At 38.5% G+C, this 19,445-nt stretch overlaps 1 protein-coding gene across 5 annotated transcripts in view; it reads left to right on the top strand.

Annotated features, from left to right (window-relative positions):
• BRAF (B-Raf proto-oncogene, serine/threonine kinase) overlaps positions 1-19,445 on the top strand; it is a 159,604-nt gene that overhangs the window by 131,622 nt on the left and 8,537 nt on the right. For all 5 annotated transcript variants that reach the window (XM_019825906.3, XM_019825910.3, XM_019825907.3 and 2 more), the window contains 4 exons: positions 5,621-5,667; positions 6,491-6,609; positions 10,191-10,322; positions 17,340-17,474. In XM_019825906.3, coding sequence (XP_019681465.1) covers positions 5,621-5,667; positions 6,491-6,609; positions 10,191-10,322; positions 17,340-17,474 — 433 coding nt within the window. The remainder of the gene's footprint in view (positions 1-5,620; positions 5,668-6,490; positions 6,610-10,190; positions 10,323-17,339; positions 17,475-19,445) is intronic.

Raw genomic sequence — 19,445 nt, 5'->3', positions numbered from 1 at the left:
GTTGCTGGTAAGGATCTTAAATGGGACAACCACTTTGGCAGTTTCTTTTAAAGTTAAAAAAACCACATGAGCAATCCTAGTCTTAGTTATTTACCCAAAAGAAGTGAAAGCATAAGTCAACAACAGAGACTTGTACTTGAATGTTCATAGTATCTTATTCATAATTGCCAAAAATCAGGAACAACCCAAATGTCCAAGGGCTAAATGGTTAGGTTGTGGTATGTCCATACTCTGTAATACTGCATGCAACCAGCGTGTGAATCTTAGAATCATTATGCTGAGCAAAAGAAGCCATAGATTTTGTTTATGTGATGTTCTAGAAAAGGCAAAACTAATCTCTAGTGACGGAAATCATTATCAGTGGTTGCCTGAGCTGAAGAGGGTGTTATTAATTGCAGAAATACCTGAAGAAAGTTTTGGGGGTGATGGATATTCTTCATGTTGATTGTGGCTGGTCATTATACAAGTATATCTATATTTGGCACAACTCAAACCGTACATAAAATTGGGTGCACCCTGTGTTGTAGACAAGTTATACCTTAATAAGTTTGATTTTTTTTTTTATGCGATAGAAACCAAAAACTACATAAAAATGGATTTTAGGCCACTCAGAGCACAACACAGCTGGAAAAGGTGTGAACTTCACTTCTTACGTATTTTAATTATTTTATTTTATTTTTTTATTAATTTTTTTTAACATTTATTCATTTTTGAGAGACAGTATGAGTGGGGAAGGGGCAGAGAGAGAGGGAGACATAGAATCTGAAGCAGGCTCCAGGCTCTGAGCTGTCAGCACAGAGCCCAGCTTGGGGCTTGAACTCATAAACACGAGATCATCACCTGAGCCAAAGTTGGATGCTTAACCGACTGAGCCACCCAGGTGCCTGATATTTTAATTATTTTAAAGTATAAATGATTGTTGACTGCAGAGGAGTAGCAGAGTCTCATTCCCTTCAGTCTTACTCACTTTGCACAGTGTGGTTATGAGGAGAGTGGAGAGCATCAAAGTAGAAGGGACCCTGTAATTGAAATTGTTTGGATCAAATATTGTCACCACCCTCATGCATATTAGTCCCATCAGCTGCCACACCCTCCGTAGGTTTCTGGGGAGAGATTCAGCTTGCTATGTGAAGTCTAATGAACATTTTTGAAATTGTGTACCATTTGGTGAAACGGGATTCAAATGCTAATGTCTTGGAAGCCAGTTCTTTGGTTTTAGAAACAGTTGAAAATACAAGAAAAGAATAGTGAACTTCAGTGAGAGACACTTCGGACTGTTACAAACAGGCAACACCGATAAATCAGGCAAATACTACAGCAGATGTAGCCTTAGTGATTGCATTTCAGCAAGGCATTTGAGTGATAATTCTCATGATGGCGTTGAGGAGAGGATCAAGAGATGTAAATGCATGGAGAATTGGACTAGGTTCATAAGTGTATAACGATCATCATCCCCGAAGCTATTAAGCTGAAGGAGATTTTTGTTTCATTCTGCTCCTGAGTGTGACCAGCATGTTTACACATAACTTAGGTGAGGGCATCAAGAGCACACTGATCTTTTAAAACTTATTTTTTTTTAAATTTTTTTTTCAACGTTTTTATTTATTTTTGGGACAGAGAGAGACAGAGCATGAACGGGGGAGGGGCAGAGAGAGAGGGAGACACAGAATCAGAAGCAGGCTCCAGGCTCCAAGCCATCAGCCCAGAGCCTGACGCGGGGCTCAAACTCACAGACCGCGAGATCGTGACCTGGCTGAAGTCGGATGCTTAACCGACTGCGCCACCCAGGTGCCCCTTAAAACTTATTTTTTAATGAAAACTAAAATTTCAATCAGCTGAGATTATAGGCCATGTCTACAAGATAAGACATCTTACCCAAGGTCAGAAAAGAAAGATACACATACAAATATAGGATGGGGAAACTGTTGTGTAGGAGCAATGCAAGAACAACCCTGTAGGGTTGGAACTGAATATAATTTTAATAGAAGTCTGTAGAGTGACTGTGGCTGCCATAATACTCTCAATAATGGCTGATATAATTTTTTAGCCCACATAAGGAAGATGAAGATGAATTAAATTTTGTTTTGTTTTTTTAGATTCCACATCTAAGTGAGAGCATATGGTATTTGGATTGCCCTGTCTGACTTGTTTCATTGCAGATAATGCCCTCAGGGTCCATCCATGTTGTTGCAAACAGCAGGATATCCTTTTTTGTGGCTGTATAATATTCGTGTGTGAGTGTGTAGGTGTGACATTTTCTTTATTCACTCATGAACACTAAGTTGTTTCTGTATCTTTGCTATTGTGAAGAATGCTGCAGTAAACATGAGGGTGCAGATGTCTCTTTGAGAGCCTGGTTTAAATTCTTTTGGGTATATACCCAGAAATGGGATTACTAGATCATATGATAATCCTATTTTTAAGTTTTTCTGAGGAACTTGCATACTGTTTTCCATAGTGGCTGTACCAGTTTACATTCTCTTCAACAGTGTACCCTTGAAAGAGTTCCCTTTTTTCTGCATTCTTGTCACTACATGCTGTTTCTTGTTTTTTTGAGAATAGCCATGCTAACAGGTATGAGGTGATAGCTCATTGTGGTTTTGATTTGCATTTCCCTGATGATGAATGTGCTGGACACCTTTTCAGGTACCTGTTGGCCATCTGTATGTTTTCTTTGGGAAAATGTCTGTTTTTTAATCAGTTTGGGATTTTTGCTATTGAGTTCTACAAGTCCTTTATATTTTTTGGATATTCCCTTATTAGATATATGACTTGCAAATATTTTCTCCCATTTGGTAGGTTGCCTTTTCATTTTGTTGGTGGTCTGTGCCGTTTGCTGTGCAGAAGCTTTTTCGTTTGACGTAGTGCCAGTTGTTTATTTTTGCTTTTGTTGCCTTTGTTTTTGGTGTCAAATCAAAAAAAAAAAAAAAAAAAAAAAGATTATCAAGACTGATGTCAAGGACCTTGCTACCTATTTTGTTTTCCCTAGAAGTTTTATGGTTTCAGGTCTTATGTTCAAGGAGAAAATTAAGATGAGAGTCGCTCTGGTTTGTGTTGATCGGATCAAATCTAGAGTATTGTATTTACTCTTGAGGCATCATATTAAGCTCTTAAAAGAATGTTAAAAACCTGAATCTTGGATAATAGCTTGAAAGAAGTAGCATAGAGAACAAATTTTACTAGATGATTTGCCCAGCTTTCAGATTAAATGATTCTGTAGGTGGATACTTTTGCTTCAAGGAAGGAAACTCCCAAGGGAAACCTATCAAGAAGTGATACTCATTTAGTTTATAGCATGTTTTTTCTTTCTTGCTACTGTTATAAACCTACAAGGTTCTCTTTAACATCTTTGAAAAGTTAAGAAGGGAGTCCAATTTGACTGCTTTAAATAATGGATAGACTTCTGTATAATCTATAGTAAAGTTAATTTATTCTTGTTCCCTTCCCTACCCTCAACCAGTAAAGGATTACCCAAGGATAAGGGGGTGCTATTTCAGGTTGCAGCTGTATATGACTTTGGCCTGTGTTAGATTTATATTGCCCACCTTCTACTAGGGTTATATCACTAGCTCAGCACTTGTATTTATATCTTGTTAATTATCTAGTACTTTCCCAGTCAGAATTTTTTTCTCCCCTCAACCCTCTGGTTACATTTCTATTTACTTTATTCTTGCTATATTTCTTTGTATCAAATTCGTTGAAAAAAATTAACATCAGGAACACCTTTATCTTCTCTTATAACTTAATCATGCTGCCATATAGTTCATTTCTACCACCCATTTGTTGTTGTGTTTAATTTCAAAGAAAACAATCTCTTTTCAAAGACCAACACTTTTTCTGTGCATTAAATACCAGATCTCTGACCAAAGCACCAAGCTCCGCCACTGAGCACCATCACCATTTGTTCCCCTTTCTTTCTGAAGAGGAGACAAGGTCTCCCCATCTTGAAAAAGCATTTGATTGAGGCCCCTTTTTCTCCATCTGTACCTCTCTCTGTCACTGCAGAACTTTTTAAGCAAATGAGACCCATAAATGACATCATGTTTTCCTTCAACATAAGAGAGAGCGGGTGATATAGTGAGATTGAGTTTAAGAAGTCATGACAACAAGACAACTTTAAAATGCAGTAATCTATGCAGGAAGTAAACTGATATGAGAGAGGAATTGGAAGAGAAGGGGTTACTTTGTATAAACAGTAGTTTGAAATGAAAATTTTGTCTGAGAAGAAAGTTTCAAAATCTTGATCTCTGGGAGAATGAGGAAGTTTAAATGAAGATGTAAAAGCATAAATAAAGCTTAATCATTGTAAATCTTCCATTTTTAACTGTTGATTACATAATTTTGATTATACCATTTAAAGTGTCATTTTAAAGCAAAATTTGTTTCCTAATGGTCATTGTCAAATTTCAGAAGTCTCCTGTAGCTTTTCTCTGTAGTATCAAATGAAGAAAAATAACTTTGACTAGAATATTATATGCATTTCATTAGAGTTGACTCAACAGACATGTTGAATACTTACCATATGCCAGGCACTGTGCTAGGCCCTGGAGATTAAACAGAAGTAAAGTAGGCAGAGCCCTTTCCCTCAGTGAACTCCAGCAGTTTTTAGGGGTAACAGATAATTTAAATTTATCATCGACTTTAAAATAGACTCACTGTGGACATTATATAGCACGTTTCCTCCTCACTATTTTTGTCTGTTTTGAAAATTTATTCTGTATTACTTAATTTTCTCTTATTATATGCTATTTTAAACTAATCAACAATAGGATTATTTACTGTGGCCATTAGTAGCTAATTTAAGATTAACATGTCTGGTAAAGCTCCTCTGTGTTTTTAAGAAGGTATTTTAGGGATGCCTGGCTGGTTCAGTTGGTGGAGCATGCGGCTCTTAATCTCAGGGTTATGAGTTCAAGCCCCATGTTGGGTGTGGAGATTACTTAAAAATAAAATCTTCAAAAAAAAAAAAAAAAAGAAGGTATTTTAGTAATGTATACTACTACCTTTAAAATGGTTTTATCAATCAAATCTTCATATTCTGGTGGAATTTACATTCTGAAAAGAAAACCAAAGGCACAGAGGGAAAAATACATGAATCAAGCTGTTAAATAATTACTACATAAGTGAACACTGGAAGATCACTTTCAGTTGAGTTAATCATGGGAAAGCTTCATTCAGAAGTTAGAGAGAGCGTTCATTCAGTCTTAAAGGATAGGAATGAATGGGGGAGAATAGAATGAAAGTTCATTTGGGGATGGGTTTGGGAGGGGAGCATTGATCACAGAGGTGGGATTAAATATCAATGTCTGTGGAAAAGACACGGATAAATAGGCTTGGCTGGAGTGAAAGGTTTGTATTGGTAAATAGTAAAAGATAAAGCAAAGTCTTTTAACACAATACAGGATTTTGGCTGTACCGTAATAGTAATATGTTCCTATAATCCTAAATTCATTGACCGTTTATTTTAATATTCTTATGTAAAGAGGTTATCATAATGTATAGTTTGCAGTTGTATCATAATTTTGAATAAGTCTTTATTTACACCCCTAAATATGTTCTATAGATTTGGAGGCCAGAGTCTTTACCCCTACTCAGGTTGAAATGATGTTTTGTTTTTCAGTTACTTACACGCCAAGTCAATCATCCACAGAGACCTCAAGAGTAATAGTATCCTTCCTGAAATTTGTCTGCGAAGTTTGAAAACATCCTGACTTTTTCTTCTGCATTTTGTCTTCACATTATGTAAAAACAGTTTTCATGCTAAGTTCAATATATTGTAAAGAGAATTAACAAACGGGTTTGCATGAGAGCATACTGAAGCAGGATACTACCACCTGCTTTTGGTTTCTGAACTTTTGAACATTATCAAAAAAATCTACCAAGTCTTTCTAACAGTAGTCCTCTTTTGATCGCGTGCTTCCATTCTGTCAGCTCCATAAAACGGAGAGTTGCGCAGCTGCCCACTCATTCCTGTCAGTGCTCTGACGCTGCCCCCCAGTGGTGCAGATGTAACTGAAAGTTGTAACTTACGTAACAAGGAGGTGAGAAAGACATATTTTTCCTTCTTCCTCCATAAACCCAGCTCAAGACCCTGTCCGCCAGCTAAACTTCATTCCAGTGAAGAACCTTTGTGTCTTTGTCAGCAACGCCCAAAGAATGGATCTGTGTTACTGAAATCTAATGGGAAAGTTTTCACGATTTCCCATAAACTCAGGAAAGCATCTCACCTCACCCTGCCACATTTCAAGCCCCAAAAATCTTAAAAGCAGGTCACATAGGCCAAACAGAACTAATTATTTTTTAAAACATATTTGTCAACTTTAAGAGGAAATAGGAAGAACTGTACTTTTTAAAGGAATATCATTATTACCAAGGAAAGAAAATCATATTACAGGCTTATAGAAATTAGATCTCTTACCTAAAATTTTCATAATGCTTACTTTGATAGGAAAATGAGATCTATTGTTTTCCTTTACTTACTACACCTCAGATATTTTTCTTCACGAAGACCTCACAGTAAAAATAGGTGATTTTGGTCTAGCCACAGTGAAATCTCGATGGAGTGGGTCCCATCAGTTTGAACAGTTGTCTGGATCCATTTTGTGGATGGTAAGAACTGAGGCTGTTTCTCCATTAATGAAATTTGTGGACCCTGCGATGCTGCTGAACTACTAGAAAATCATTGAAGGTTTCATAATGCCCAGGATTCACAAAAATCAACGTTGATCTTATTTTTTATGTAAATAGATTTTAACCTTTTTCTTTATCTTTATAAAAAGTATTATGATACCAGTTTCAGTACATTTCAAACAAAAAATATGTATCTTATAAACTGTTTAAATTTTACCCAGAATTGGCTCTCTAAAATATCTTGTGTTCAAAATGTTCTGTGTACCCTGTTGCAAAAAGAAAAAAACAAGTATGCCATTTAAGCAGGTATGATCTGCAGCAGTTATTAAGGTTTTGCTAAGAGAACTCCTCTTTTTTGAGAGAGAGGCTGTTTCACAATCTTATTTAAGCCTAAATTGGCAAGTACTTCCGTTAGACTAGAAAGAACCTATAATTATGGGGCAGCTGGGAGAGGAAAGACAAAAAAAAAAAAAAAAAAAAGGTAGATTTTTAACACTGTCAGCCATGTGCTGCCCTGCATAGCTCTTGCTTTATTCCTATTTCTGCTTTGTTGGAAAAAAGGGAATGAAAACTTCAGTTACTTTCTGCAGGCTCTGAAAAGGGCAGGCATAGGAATCAACCTCTAAGCTAGCCGTTCTTAAAAGGGACTCTGAGACCCTTTTGGAGGTCTTCAAGGTCATCCCTGTGTAAAGCCACATTTGGTTTCATGCTCTTCAGCCAGAAATGACACATCACAACAGATTGAGTGCAGCAACAAATATGTGTCTGTAGCTGACTCTGTTAAACCAGTCAAAGAGAATTGCAGTACTGTTCTCGCTGAACTGTTTTTGGTTTTGAAAATACACTTTTCATTAAACATGGGTCATCTGTGTTAACATCTAATGGCTGTTGTTTTATTATTTATGGAATTACTGAATATTTTAACAGTTTCCCTGTTAGGTTTAAAAATGATAAATACCTATGTATGCCCTTGGGATCTTCAGTAATTTTCAAGACTAAAAGAGGCCTGAGACAAAAAAGTTTGAGAACCGCTGCTCTCAGCTGAATATAGGATGTCCCCAAACCATTAGTGCAATTTGAAGGTTTAAATAATTGAATTCGCACAAAGACTTTGGGACACGATGCTGGAAACAGAAAAGCTGCAAGGGCTCTTGAAGCCACATTTGCGTATATTCCCCGAACTATCCATAGCAGTCTCCAGGAAGGGAATTCCAAGATAGATGTCTGAATCGGTGACGAAAACTTAGGGTTCAATTCGGCTATGATTTCTTGCAATAATAACTGGAGTTAAGGCAAAGTAGCAAGTGGAAGGAGCTCACTGGACTTAGAATTAGGAGATTGGTACTTAAGTGCTCTATTTGACTCTTAGCCTGCATGCTTGTTAACCTCCTCCACGTCTCTCAATTTTTAATGTTGGTTGGACTAGTGGATTTCTAATACCTTTTCTGTGTCTAAGATTCAGTAATTAGAGCTAGCTAGGTTTGTGACTTTGATTATTCTAATTGTTTAATAAATCATTATAAACCAGAGGCTAATTAATAATTGTGAACTGGATCTCACGCACCTTTAAGTCATACACCTTGTTACAAGATGGCAGTGTATCCTAGGAAGGGGTGGGCTGGCAGGTATTAAGTACTGAAATTATAAAACCTAATATTAAAAAGAAACAATTAATACATGTTTTAAAGGTGTGTTGATCTTAACTAGTGTGGAAGAGAGGCTCAGTTAAATCTCCAGGTTTGTCCTTTTTTCAAAAACCGTAGTTTTATGCAGTTAGTAGATTATTATACATAAAGTGTTACATTTTCTTCTAATTTCTTTTTTGTTGATACATAGGTAGATTGGTTCATCCTTTGTTCCATCAAGCTGAGTTCTAATACGAGAGTAGCCAATAGTACACTTAATTATTGAATAAATCCTTTTGGGTTGATAGTGCCTTCAGAAACAAATATGGAACATCCGTAGACAAGAGAGAAGAGTTGGGTCAGGACTAAGGTTATGTAATTCTCTGAACTATTTACAATAGTCTTCTCAACCTTGTTTTATTTATCTTAGAGGGGAAAGACACCTTTGTGAAAATTTTTACAAATTAAATCATTAAATTAATTGAGGATCTTAAATCACTAAATTAATTGAGGATTGATTATGCGTTTCTTGTAAATAGATGATATACAACTTTACATCAAGCCATCTACCAACAACAGTGAGGTAAAACTAAATTTTAAAAAGACATTTAGTTCCTCAACTGATTTGTTACTCTCTTCCTCTCAAAACTGTGTTCTGGCTTTTCAGATTGTGTCTATCATAACCAGCCTCTCAGTATTCTGGCTTGTTCGCTATAGCACAGTTGTATGTGGTTTATTTTGTACTATATTACTAAAAGCAGTTAGTAAGATGTTTGACCAAAGTAAGTAGACAGTCTTCTTCTACGCCCCCATCCTTCCATCAGGGCCTCCGTACATCTATCAGTGGTTCTCAACCTTGGTTAGACATTAAAATCATCTGGGGAACTTAAAAAAACAACAGTGCTTGGATCCCCTCCCCAGATTCTGTTCTAGATTGTAGTCTGGACATTGAGAGGTTAAAGTCTATACAGGTGATTGTGATTTTCGGGTGAGGCTGAATGTCATTGCCTGCCTTTTGAGAGAGTGTGACTGGCCTTACCCTGACCTGTGACCAGGAATCTTGTTCCAGGTCTTCCAGCCATTTTTGCAGTCAGTCCAGATTTTGGTATCAAAGTAACGCTTTCACAAGAGTTTTTATTTATACTCTGCAATTTCTCTAATGAGACAATTCTTCCAAATGAAACAGAACAGAAGACGCAAGGTGAAGTAATTCCTTTAAGCTAATATTTAACTGACCATCTATTGTATTTTATGTAAACAGCCAAGAAGAAATTAAGTATTAGAGTACAGTGAGTGAAATGTGTAAAAATGTAGCAAATATGCTTTGGTCTATAGCTTTTCCCAAGAAGCAAGCAGCCAAGATTCTTTATACCATCTTCTAAGTCAACCTGCTGTCTCTTGCTTTTGTTAATAAAGCATCCATGGCATGTTGACAATGCTTTTGGAGGCAGGAGTTTTACCAGTATTCTCTAAGGTGCTCTGAGACGAGGAAAACCATGTACCAAGGGGGAAAACCAAAATTCTAAGGCAGTTACCATAGTGGTTGTGCTACTCCCAAACATGAACACAGATCTAATATTTCATTACTGAATCAAGAATGGGAAATGGGAACTGATTCTTGACAGGACTAGTCCTGGGAAGGATTCAAATAGCAATGACAGGATTTTGTGCTGAAAGAGGATGGCTGATAAAATTATAAAATCTTAGTAATGCACATGGAATCTCGGGTAATACCACCTCTTTCAGAGTTTACCAAGCATTTTTCTTCTTGATCAGTTCTACTTCTTTGCCCATTAATAAGAGAATTGATTGCATATTAGATGAATTATTTAATGACAAAAGCATTGTTCTGGGAATTTTAATAATCTGCTTTTCAGTCTATTCAGTTGAAGTTGAAGAGTAAACAAGAATGTTTGTCTTTTTGTGTTCTGACAGGCACCAGAAGTAATTCGAATGCAAGATAAAAACCCATATAGCTTTCAGTCAGATGTATATGCATTTGGGATTGTTCTATATGAATTGATGACTGGACAGTTACCTTATTCAAACATCAACAACAGGGACCAGGTAAATCTTTACCATCTCTTGGGGTTTATTTTACTATATGTATAAAGAGTCCAGTTTGGAAGCAACTGTGTGGCTCAGTCGGTTAAGTGTCCGACTTCGGCTCAGGTCATGATCTGGAGGTTTGTGAGTTCAAGCCCTGCAACCGGCTCTGTGCTGACAGCTTGGAGTCTGGAGCCTGCCTGCTTCAGATTGTGTGTCTCCTCCTCTCTCTCTCTGCCCCTTCCCTGATTGTGCACCTTCTTTCTCTCTGTCTCTCTCTCTCTGTCTCTCTCTCTGTCTCTCTCAAAATTAAATAAAAAAATTTTTTTAATTAAAAAAAAAGACTCCAGTTTGTTGCAAGAAAAGAAGCGTTGAGTCCGGGTAGGCATGAGAAATAGATATCTTGATCTTTGTTACCAGTTTTGGAAACCTTTGGTATACTCTCAGCAATAGTAGCTGCGTGTAAGGCCTCTCCTTGAAAGCTCAGTGCTAAGTGTTGTAATGGAGTATAGCTCCTGATGTTCTGACTAGAAGCTAGAGCTGCAGCAGTGGGTGTTGGTCACATCTCTTGACCGAGCTCGGCTAGAAGGAGGCGCTGCCGCTGCAGCGACTGGGCTTTATGCCGTCTCTCTGTTCCGTCACCCCTTGTGCTAAGCAGCCTGGCTGTGCTGTTCTTCATATCGGATTCTTGTGAAATTAGTACGGTTTCTCCCTTTTGTTAACTAGGTAAATGGAAAGACTTATTTCATGCTTTCCATTTTTCTAGAAGGAGAATTCTAATAGGAAATTTTTGTACTTATTTCTTCCTAAGTTCCTGTTCTCTGTCCTTTACCTCCCCCCCCCCCCCGCCCCGCCCCCAGTACCCAACTTAGCCTCAGGCAGCTCTTTGCCTTTTCTGTCCCAGCCACATGAAATTCACCAGGACTTTGACACTAACCAAGAAAATGAAATTGTCTTTACTAAAATTATCTTGTATACCTCAGTATGTAAAAAAGTGTGTGTGTGTGTGTGTATGTGTGTGTGTGTACAGAGAGAGAGATTGCAGCAATTCCACCATTAATATATTAAAAAACAGGGGCTCAGTCAGTTAAGCGTTCGACTTTAGCTCAGGTCATGATCTCACGGTCCGTGAGTTCGAGCCCCGTGTCGGGCTCTGTGCTGACAACTCAGAGCCTGGAGCCTGCTTCAGATTCTGTGTCTTCCTCTCTCTGTGCCCCTCCCCCACTCGTGCTCTGTCTCTCTCTCTCTCTCTCTCTTTCTCTCTCTCTCTCTCTCTCTCTCTCAAAAATAAATAAACCTTTAAAAAAATAAAAAATAAAAACAAAACAATAGTTGACCATATAAACTATAAATAATATTTATACTTTGTACTGTGGTTTGCGTCAGCATTACTTGAGTAAGGGCTCCTGGGTATTTCAGTTGGTTAAATACCCAACTCTTGATTTCAGCTCAGGTCATGATCTCACAGTTCATGAGATTGAGCCCCACATTGGGCTCTGCACTGACAGCTTGGAGCTACTTGGGATTCTCTTCCCCTCCCCCCTCTACCTCTCTCTCTCTCTCAAAATAAGTAAATAAACATTAAAAAGAAGAAGAAGAATTACCTGGGTAATTTGTTTAAAAATAGAGATACTAGAGCAGATTCTGATTCCATGGAGTGAAGTCCAAGCACTTGCATTTTTAATAAGTTTGCCAGGTGATTTTTATACATACCGAAGTTGAGAATCCCCAATCCAAAGAATAAAAAAAAATCCAACAGTGTGAATGTGGTATGTGTTTTATCATAAGCTCTCAATCTAATGAAATGATAGTTTTTAATTTATAAATGTGTGAACTTCATGTAAGTAGTGTGTGTGTATGTGTGTTGGTCATCAGTTCAACTCTCCATCTTTTTGGTAATAACTCTGAGTATCTTTCTCTCTAAGAACTTCAGCTAGTATGTGATTTCAGAGAAGTAGTCTCAGTTGTCCTGTACTTTGTGGATACTTGCTGAGTGACCAGATGGCCCCTTACCCAGAGTGCTCTGGATTCTATGTAGATGAAAAAAGTGATTTAAATGACTGTTTCTACCAAGGTCAGCACAGAGCTAATTGGTTAGTTGCTGTTTGGTCTTTCTAACTATACCACGTAGCTTTTGAACGTTGAATACTACCTTTGAGTGTTAAAAAAAATCTGTGACCTGATTCCTAATTACCTGACATTTTAAGCCCTGCATGAAGCATAGATTCAAGATAGACCAAACTACTAGCGAAGGAGCGTAGTCGACCCATTGCACTCATTGGACTTGTGACAGATTCTAGATCACTGAGATGATTGATTGGATGATGGCAATCTGAGTCGCAAGGTTGGTTCTAATTTGCACACTTCCTGTGCCCTGCCTCCTACAGTCCTATTCATTCAACCATAAGACATAATACCCTGTGCCATGTTCACTTTTCCTTTGCATATTACTTTTCTACAAGGGAAAAGGGAACTTTACAAGGGGACTTTAGTTTTAGTTGATTTATCATAGAGACCACAAATAAAAATTTATGAATCTAAGATCTGGATGAAATCCAGTGAATACTTCTGTTTTAATAAAATAATACATTATGGAAATGGGTATTATTATCTCCAAAATATGGATAAAAAGCAACCCAGAGTTTTGCACTCATCCACTTCTTGGCATTTTAGGTGCTTTGTCTTCCACAGGAGTATAATAAATGATGTGGCAAGGGCTTACTCTCCATAAGAGAAGTAAGTGAGTGACCAACAGAAGGGTAAGGCCTTTACTGGTTAATTCTGTCTGGTAGTAAGAACCTTCTGGAATTTGCCAGTCTGAAACCAGGTTGAATATTTGATAAAGAAAAAGGAGGGCGCCTGGGTGACTCGGTCAGTTAAGTGTCTGACTCTTGATCTCGGCTCAGGTCATGATCTCGCAGTTTGTGAGATCGAGCCCCACTTGGGGCTCTTTGCTGACAGCAGGGAGCTTCCTTGGGATATACTCTGTCTGTCTGTCTCTCTCTGCCCCCCACCTCAAAATAAATAAATAAACTTTTAAAGAAAGAAAGACAAAGGGGGTCAAAGAATGATATATGCACTATCCCTTACCCCTATTCTATTTCATTACTTCTTGTCTGCTTTCTTCAAATGGCACTTTCCGTGGACGTCCCTTTTGGGAATCGCTAATTCTAGTCATCTTCAGTGACGTAACCCCAGCTATTGCTCCGTCTGTCCCCTTGATTTGATTTTTCTTTTTCTCTTGAACTTTCACCACCATGGCTCTCAGATTGGACTTCTGTTTGAAAATTTAGGAATATTCTTCTTTCTCATGGGAGATAGGACATCTCCTTCTTTACTACGCACTGTAGGAACTGTTCCTGTGTACTCTTCCCCCCATAGTCTCGGGTGGCAGGTTTTTTAAAGCAGGACTCTGGTGAAGAAACTCAGTGTAATGGCCGACCTTGGACTCATGACCTGGTCACTTTACCTCTTCAGGTGTCTTTTTTTTTCAGTTATAAAAATAAGAAATTGGGGGCGCCTGGGTGGCGCAGTCGGTTAAGCGTCCGACTTCAGCCAGGTCACGATCTTGCGGTCTGTGAGTTCAAGCCCCGCGTCAGGCTCTGGGCTGATGGCTCAGAGCCTGGAGCCTGTTTCCGATTCTGTGTCTCCCTCTCTCTCTCTGCCCCTCCCCCGTTCATGCTCTGTCTCTCTCTGTCCCAAAAATAAATAGACGTTGAAAAAAAAAAAAAAGAAAAAAAAAAGAAATTGCACTAAAGAATTCGTTCTGGTTGTAAAGATCAGATTCTTTCCTAGAGCAGTTCTCTTAGCGCTTCAAGGGATGGCCATCGTATAGCATGCCTTTTGCTTTCCTTACTCTAGTGCTGAAATCTAAGAAATTGCTGTCATTTTTTCCCCCTCTGTATCCTTCCATTTTGCTCTCTAATCACCCTACTCTTTCCTCTTCCAGTGCAGCTTTTCTACTGAGTTGGGATTAATAATGCACTCATTTAGGCTACATGTATTGACTCTCTGTCCTCATGGTTTTCTTTTCTTGGAGTAGAAGTGCTGTGTCATCTTAGAAGAAAATAACAACTAATTTTTATCTGTTATTTTAAGTACTGTTATTTAAGTCTGTTATTTCAGTTACTGTTGGTGTATAACAAACCACCCAAAACATAGTGGCTTAAGCAAATTATGAATCTGCAGTTCGGACTGCTCTCAGTGAGGAAGATTTATGTCTGTGTCACATTGTGTTGCCTAGGGTGCATTCATTTGGGTGTTAAAGGATCCACTTCCAAAATGGCTCATTCATACCTCTGACAAGGTGTGGTGCTAGCTGTCTGCTGGAAGCTTGGTCAGGGTGAAGGGCCAAGGGCTTTAGTTCTTGTCGACATGGACCTTTCTATGGGGACGTCTTCTAGAAAGTGTGGACTTTGTTAGAGCCTGGTGGCTAGGTTCCAAGCACAAGCTCTCAAGAGATAAAAAATGATGAATACCAGTATCTTACCTACACACAAATTATTTCAATAAGAAATTTTCAAAGCCTACTATATGCAAAGCACTATGGGATATAAAGGAATACAAAGATGAATAATACACAGGCCATGCTTTTGGTGGAGTTTACCAATCTGTTGAAGCAGTGCAAGGGGAGGGGGTGATGAGAATGAGTAGACATTGTGCTCCAGTAATACAGAGGCATGAATCAAGGGGTGGAGGTGCCAGGAGTGCTGAATGTGGATTGAGAATGGAAATAACCAGTCAGTTCCAGAATTTCAAATTGAACTGCTGATTTTATCTTTTATGTGCCACTTAAATCTTCTGTACATGAATTATATCCTGGAGAGTCTTCCCTTTAAGTTTAAGTAATTGCAAAGAATGTGATTTCCTTTGTATTATATTTTTTCAAAGTTTGATATGGCTCTTTTTTAAACATACTTTTATACTTTCAAGCCTTTTATTGATCATTCAAATAACATCTCTGCAACAAAAAATGTGTATTTAAATTTAGAATTACAAAAATCTTTCCTGTGACTTTAGTCTTTGAAGGTTAATTTTTTAAAGTCTGAACTATGCTTCTATTAATGAGTATTAATATATAACTGATGAAAATAATGTAAGTTTTGGTATATAGAAATAAAGAAGGTAAAATTTTATTGGAAATGTGTGTCTTAATGAACATATGGGGATTTTCTCTTCAGTTCATTCATGTATTTGTGGATAAATAGGCTTTTGCTGAAATGAGAAAGAATTAAGCACTGAGCAGTATTGTTCAGGTAGATACAAAGATGGGAAAAGTCAGGAATTTGTTGTACCCACATGCACAGTTCACTGGTCCCCAAGACCACACTCAGACTCAGTCGCTCATTAAGTTTGAGAACTCGCTGTAGGTTGTTAATGCTTACAGTTATGGTTTAGTGCAACAGCAGGATACAGATTAAAATCAGCCAAGGGAAGAGGCACGTAGGGCAGAATCCAGGAGAGTTCCACATGTGGAGGTCACAGTTGTCTTCTCCCAGTGTAACTGTGGACCGCACTGAATTCTCCCGACAGCAGAACACTGCCAACCACAGAGACTCTCTTAAGTCCAGGGTTATCACTGGGGCTCTGTCAGGTAGATATGGTTGACTACCTCTGTGGCTGGCCTTAGTTCTCAAGCCCTCTGGAAGTCAAACTGGTACTATATGACTCAAAGTCCCTTCTATTAGCCCCCAGGTAAATAAACAGAAATACTCTCATCAGGCAGGACATTCCAAACTTTTAGGGTTTATCTCCTAGGAGCCAAAGGCAAAGGCCATCCCTTTTTCTGGGCAAGATAAATTCTTTACCGTACACCATATCACTCAGTTAAAACTCATGTCTATAATGTACCGAAAAATTGCATAATAGCTTGTCACTGAGTTTTGTAATCAGCTGACGGTTCAGTTAATTTTACTGAGAGCAAAGATTTGGAAACTAGCTGTCTTGCAAAGGTATTTGTTACCCATTCATGAAAGCCCTGTTAAGTACCAATAGTGTCCCTTTGGTACCCCAGCAGTTTTACACCTTGGTGCAATGTGTACTATTGTTAAATTTCATGTGGGTAAAAAAGGTACGGTTTTTACAAAGCGGGAGTAGGGCAGTTCTGCCAGGGGAGATGGAAGGGTAGCTGCACACTTGCACCGCGTGGTCCTCGAGCACGTCTGCTCTCGGGTCAGCACCGGTTCTTACAGCACTGAACAGGGACTAAGAGCAAGTTAAGAGACCAGGCTCGACTGTTCTAAAGTTTATAAGCTCCGGCCTGTAACAAGGGATCTCTTACTGGCTGTCCACCTAGCCACTAGGCTGTCCGTTGGAACTGTTCCCTCTAAGATCAAACCCCCCCTCTCTCTAAGACTTCTGATGTCTGTCTCTGCCCATTATCAAAAGAGCTGAAAATTAGAAAGTTAAGAAATTGGAAAAATTATAAATCTCTGCACCCAGGGAAGACAAGCCTTTTTACTTTATTAAACAGAAAACTTCGGTTCCCAGATGGTTTACCTTCTTTTCTTTGGAGGAGGCTGTGATTCTCATATCTACATAACTAAATGCCCCATATCACCCATTTCCTCAGCAAACAAATTTAAAACGCAGATGCCAAAACAACTGCTAAAAAGGTTAACATTTTTAGTTCCAGCTACATATATATAAAGGACTCAGTATGATGCCCAACAAGTACTCAGTAAAATACTTAAGTAGAAAAGAGGCACAGCCTGACCTGTGTCTCATGATTGATTACCCTGGCAGTGGGAAATGGATTGGGGAAGGAGAGACCAGAGACCTGGAGCGATTAGGAGACCTTTACAACAGTCCATGGGACATGATGTTTTCAGTTGACGGCCCGTGCAGTGTCGGGTCCCCACGATAAGATGTGTGAGAATCAGATTACTAGCGTTGTGTTTCTTAACTTTTTATTAAGGGAAAATGTACACGCAGAAAAGTACACATAAATGTGCAGCTTGTTGAATTCTCAATGTTGGAGTATTTTTCAATTTGTAAGTGAAGTTGTTTGATTTGTTTTTTTTTTTATTCCCTCCCCAGATAATTTTTATGGTGGGACGAGGATATCTTTCTCCAGATCTCAGTAAGGTACGAAGTAACTGTCCGAAAGCCATGAAGAGATTGATGGCAGAGTGCCTAAAAAAGAAAAGAGATGAGAGGCCACTGTTTCCCCAAGTAAGAAGAAGCTTGATGTTACCTAAGAGGACAGACTAATACTCAGATGCAGATTTTTAAATACTTTCAGGGGCACACAGTTTTGTGTTTTATGGATTTGGATGCCTTGTGATCGTGTGCAGGCAGCAGAGAAGTAATTGCACAGAGATGATTTTGTAAAGGTTGAACAGTGGTACATCTAGAAACCTGGAATCCCAGGACAGAATATTCAGAAAGACTTGACTTTGGTCTAGCAGTTTTCAAACAAAAATTTTTGGTCTCACACACTTAAAAATTATTGAAGGCCCCCCAAAGAGCTTTTGTTTATATAAATAGTAATTGCCATTTTAGAAATTAAAACGAAGTTTTAAAAATGTTGGTAAGTTTATTTAAGCGTAATAAAACCATTACATGCTAAATAACATTTTTATGAAATTAAAAAGAACTACATTTTCCCCACCAACAAAATTAGACGAGTGGCATTGTTTTACCTTTTTTGCAAATCTCTACAAAAAGAAGACATCTGGATTCTCTGCATCCATTATGCTGCAATACCTTCCACCGTGTAGCTTCTGAAAGCTCCACTGACTTTTGCAAAGTAATGACAGTGAAAAAGGCAGATAATACCTTAGTGTTACTACGAAAATAGTTTTCCCACAGACTGCACTTTGAGAACTGCTTTAATTCTTCTTGGTGGTAAGATAAACACATTCCAAGCTTCCCTACATACTGGGTCTTTTGGAGGAACGTTTCCACCTGGAGCAAAAAGAAAAGGCAGCTGTTGGTACTGTCTGCCTTTCTCTGATTCTTGGAAAATGACTATCACTTTTGTCTCTTCATGTTATAAGGCTACAGCCCTGAAGTTCATAATCTTTCATTAAGCTTCATGAACTGAAACTAAGAACCTGAACAAACTTAGAAAGTTTAGGTATTGTAATATAAATTGAGTTTTTTTATTATGCTTAGGAAGTTCCTGATAGCACCACATAAATAGGTCTTGATAAATCAATACAGTTTGCAAGTGGGAAGTGCTAACTCCCTTAAGTATCCAGCTACTGTAATCACGGAGTTGGTCTTTTGTGAACCTTCTGCCCTTGAATGCACAGCGCTAGCTGGGTCTCTTAGACAGAAGTCACTGTTACAGGAGCTAGTGGATCTTTTATGCCCATCTAAAGAATTAAAGACCCAGGGCACCTGAGTGACTCAGTTGGTTGAGTGCCCAACTTCAGCTTGGATCATGATCTTGCAATTTGTGGGTTCAGGCCCCACGTTGGGCTCTGTGCTGACAGCTCAGAGCCTGAAGCCTGCTTTGGATCCTGTGTCTCCCTCCCTCTCTCTCTGCTCCTTCCCCACTCACACTCTGTCTCCCTCTCAAAAATAAACAAACATTAAAAAAAAAAAAGAAAGAAAGAAAGACCAGGGCACCTGGCTGTCTCGGTGGAACATGCGACTCTTGATCTCAGGGTCATTAGTTCAAGCCCCACGTTGGGCGTGGAGCCTACTTAAAATTTAAAAAAAAAAAAATTTTTTTTAAATAAGGAATTAAAGATAGAATTTATAATTTGAACATATCTCTCAGGGGCTGCCTCAGCGTGGGTAGATCTAGGTTTTACGTATTGGAATTCTAAGTTACTATTTTGAGGAAGAGTTATTATTTTTTTTAACCCGGAAAACCACTGGTTGAAGATATCAAAGTAAAAGGACCAGTGCTGTTGGCCATTGTCAGCAGGCCCCCTGTACCATGTTCTCATTTCATATTCCAGGTGCCAGAGCTTCCTGTTCAACCTGCTTGGTGTACATTAATGATGCAAATTATATCCATAGGACCCCTTTTTTTTAAGATTTTCTTTTTTTAAGTAATCTCTACACCCAACGTGGAGCTCGAACTTAACAACCCCAAGATCAAGTTGCATGCTCTACCAACTGAGCCAGCCAGGCGACCGACCCACTTTCTGAGTGGTATTAAAAGGGACAAAATGTTCATATTTCTTT

This window comes from Felis catus, chromosome A2 (genome assembly GCF_018350175.1).
Source record: "Felis catus isolate Fca126 chromosome A2, F.catus_Fca126_mat1.0, whole genome shotgun sequence".
Classification (NCBI taxonomy): Eukaryota; Metazoa; Chordata; class Mammalia; order Carnivora; family Felidae; genus Felis; species Felis catus.
Note: the sequence above shows the minus strand (reverse complement) of the source record. Positions and strands in the feature narration are given on the sequence as shown.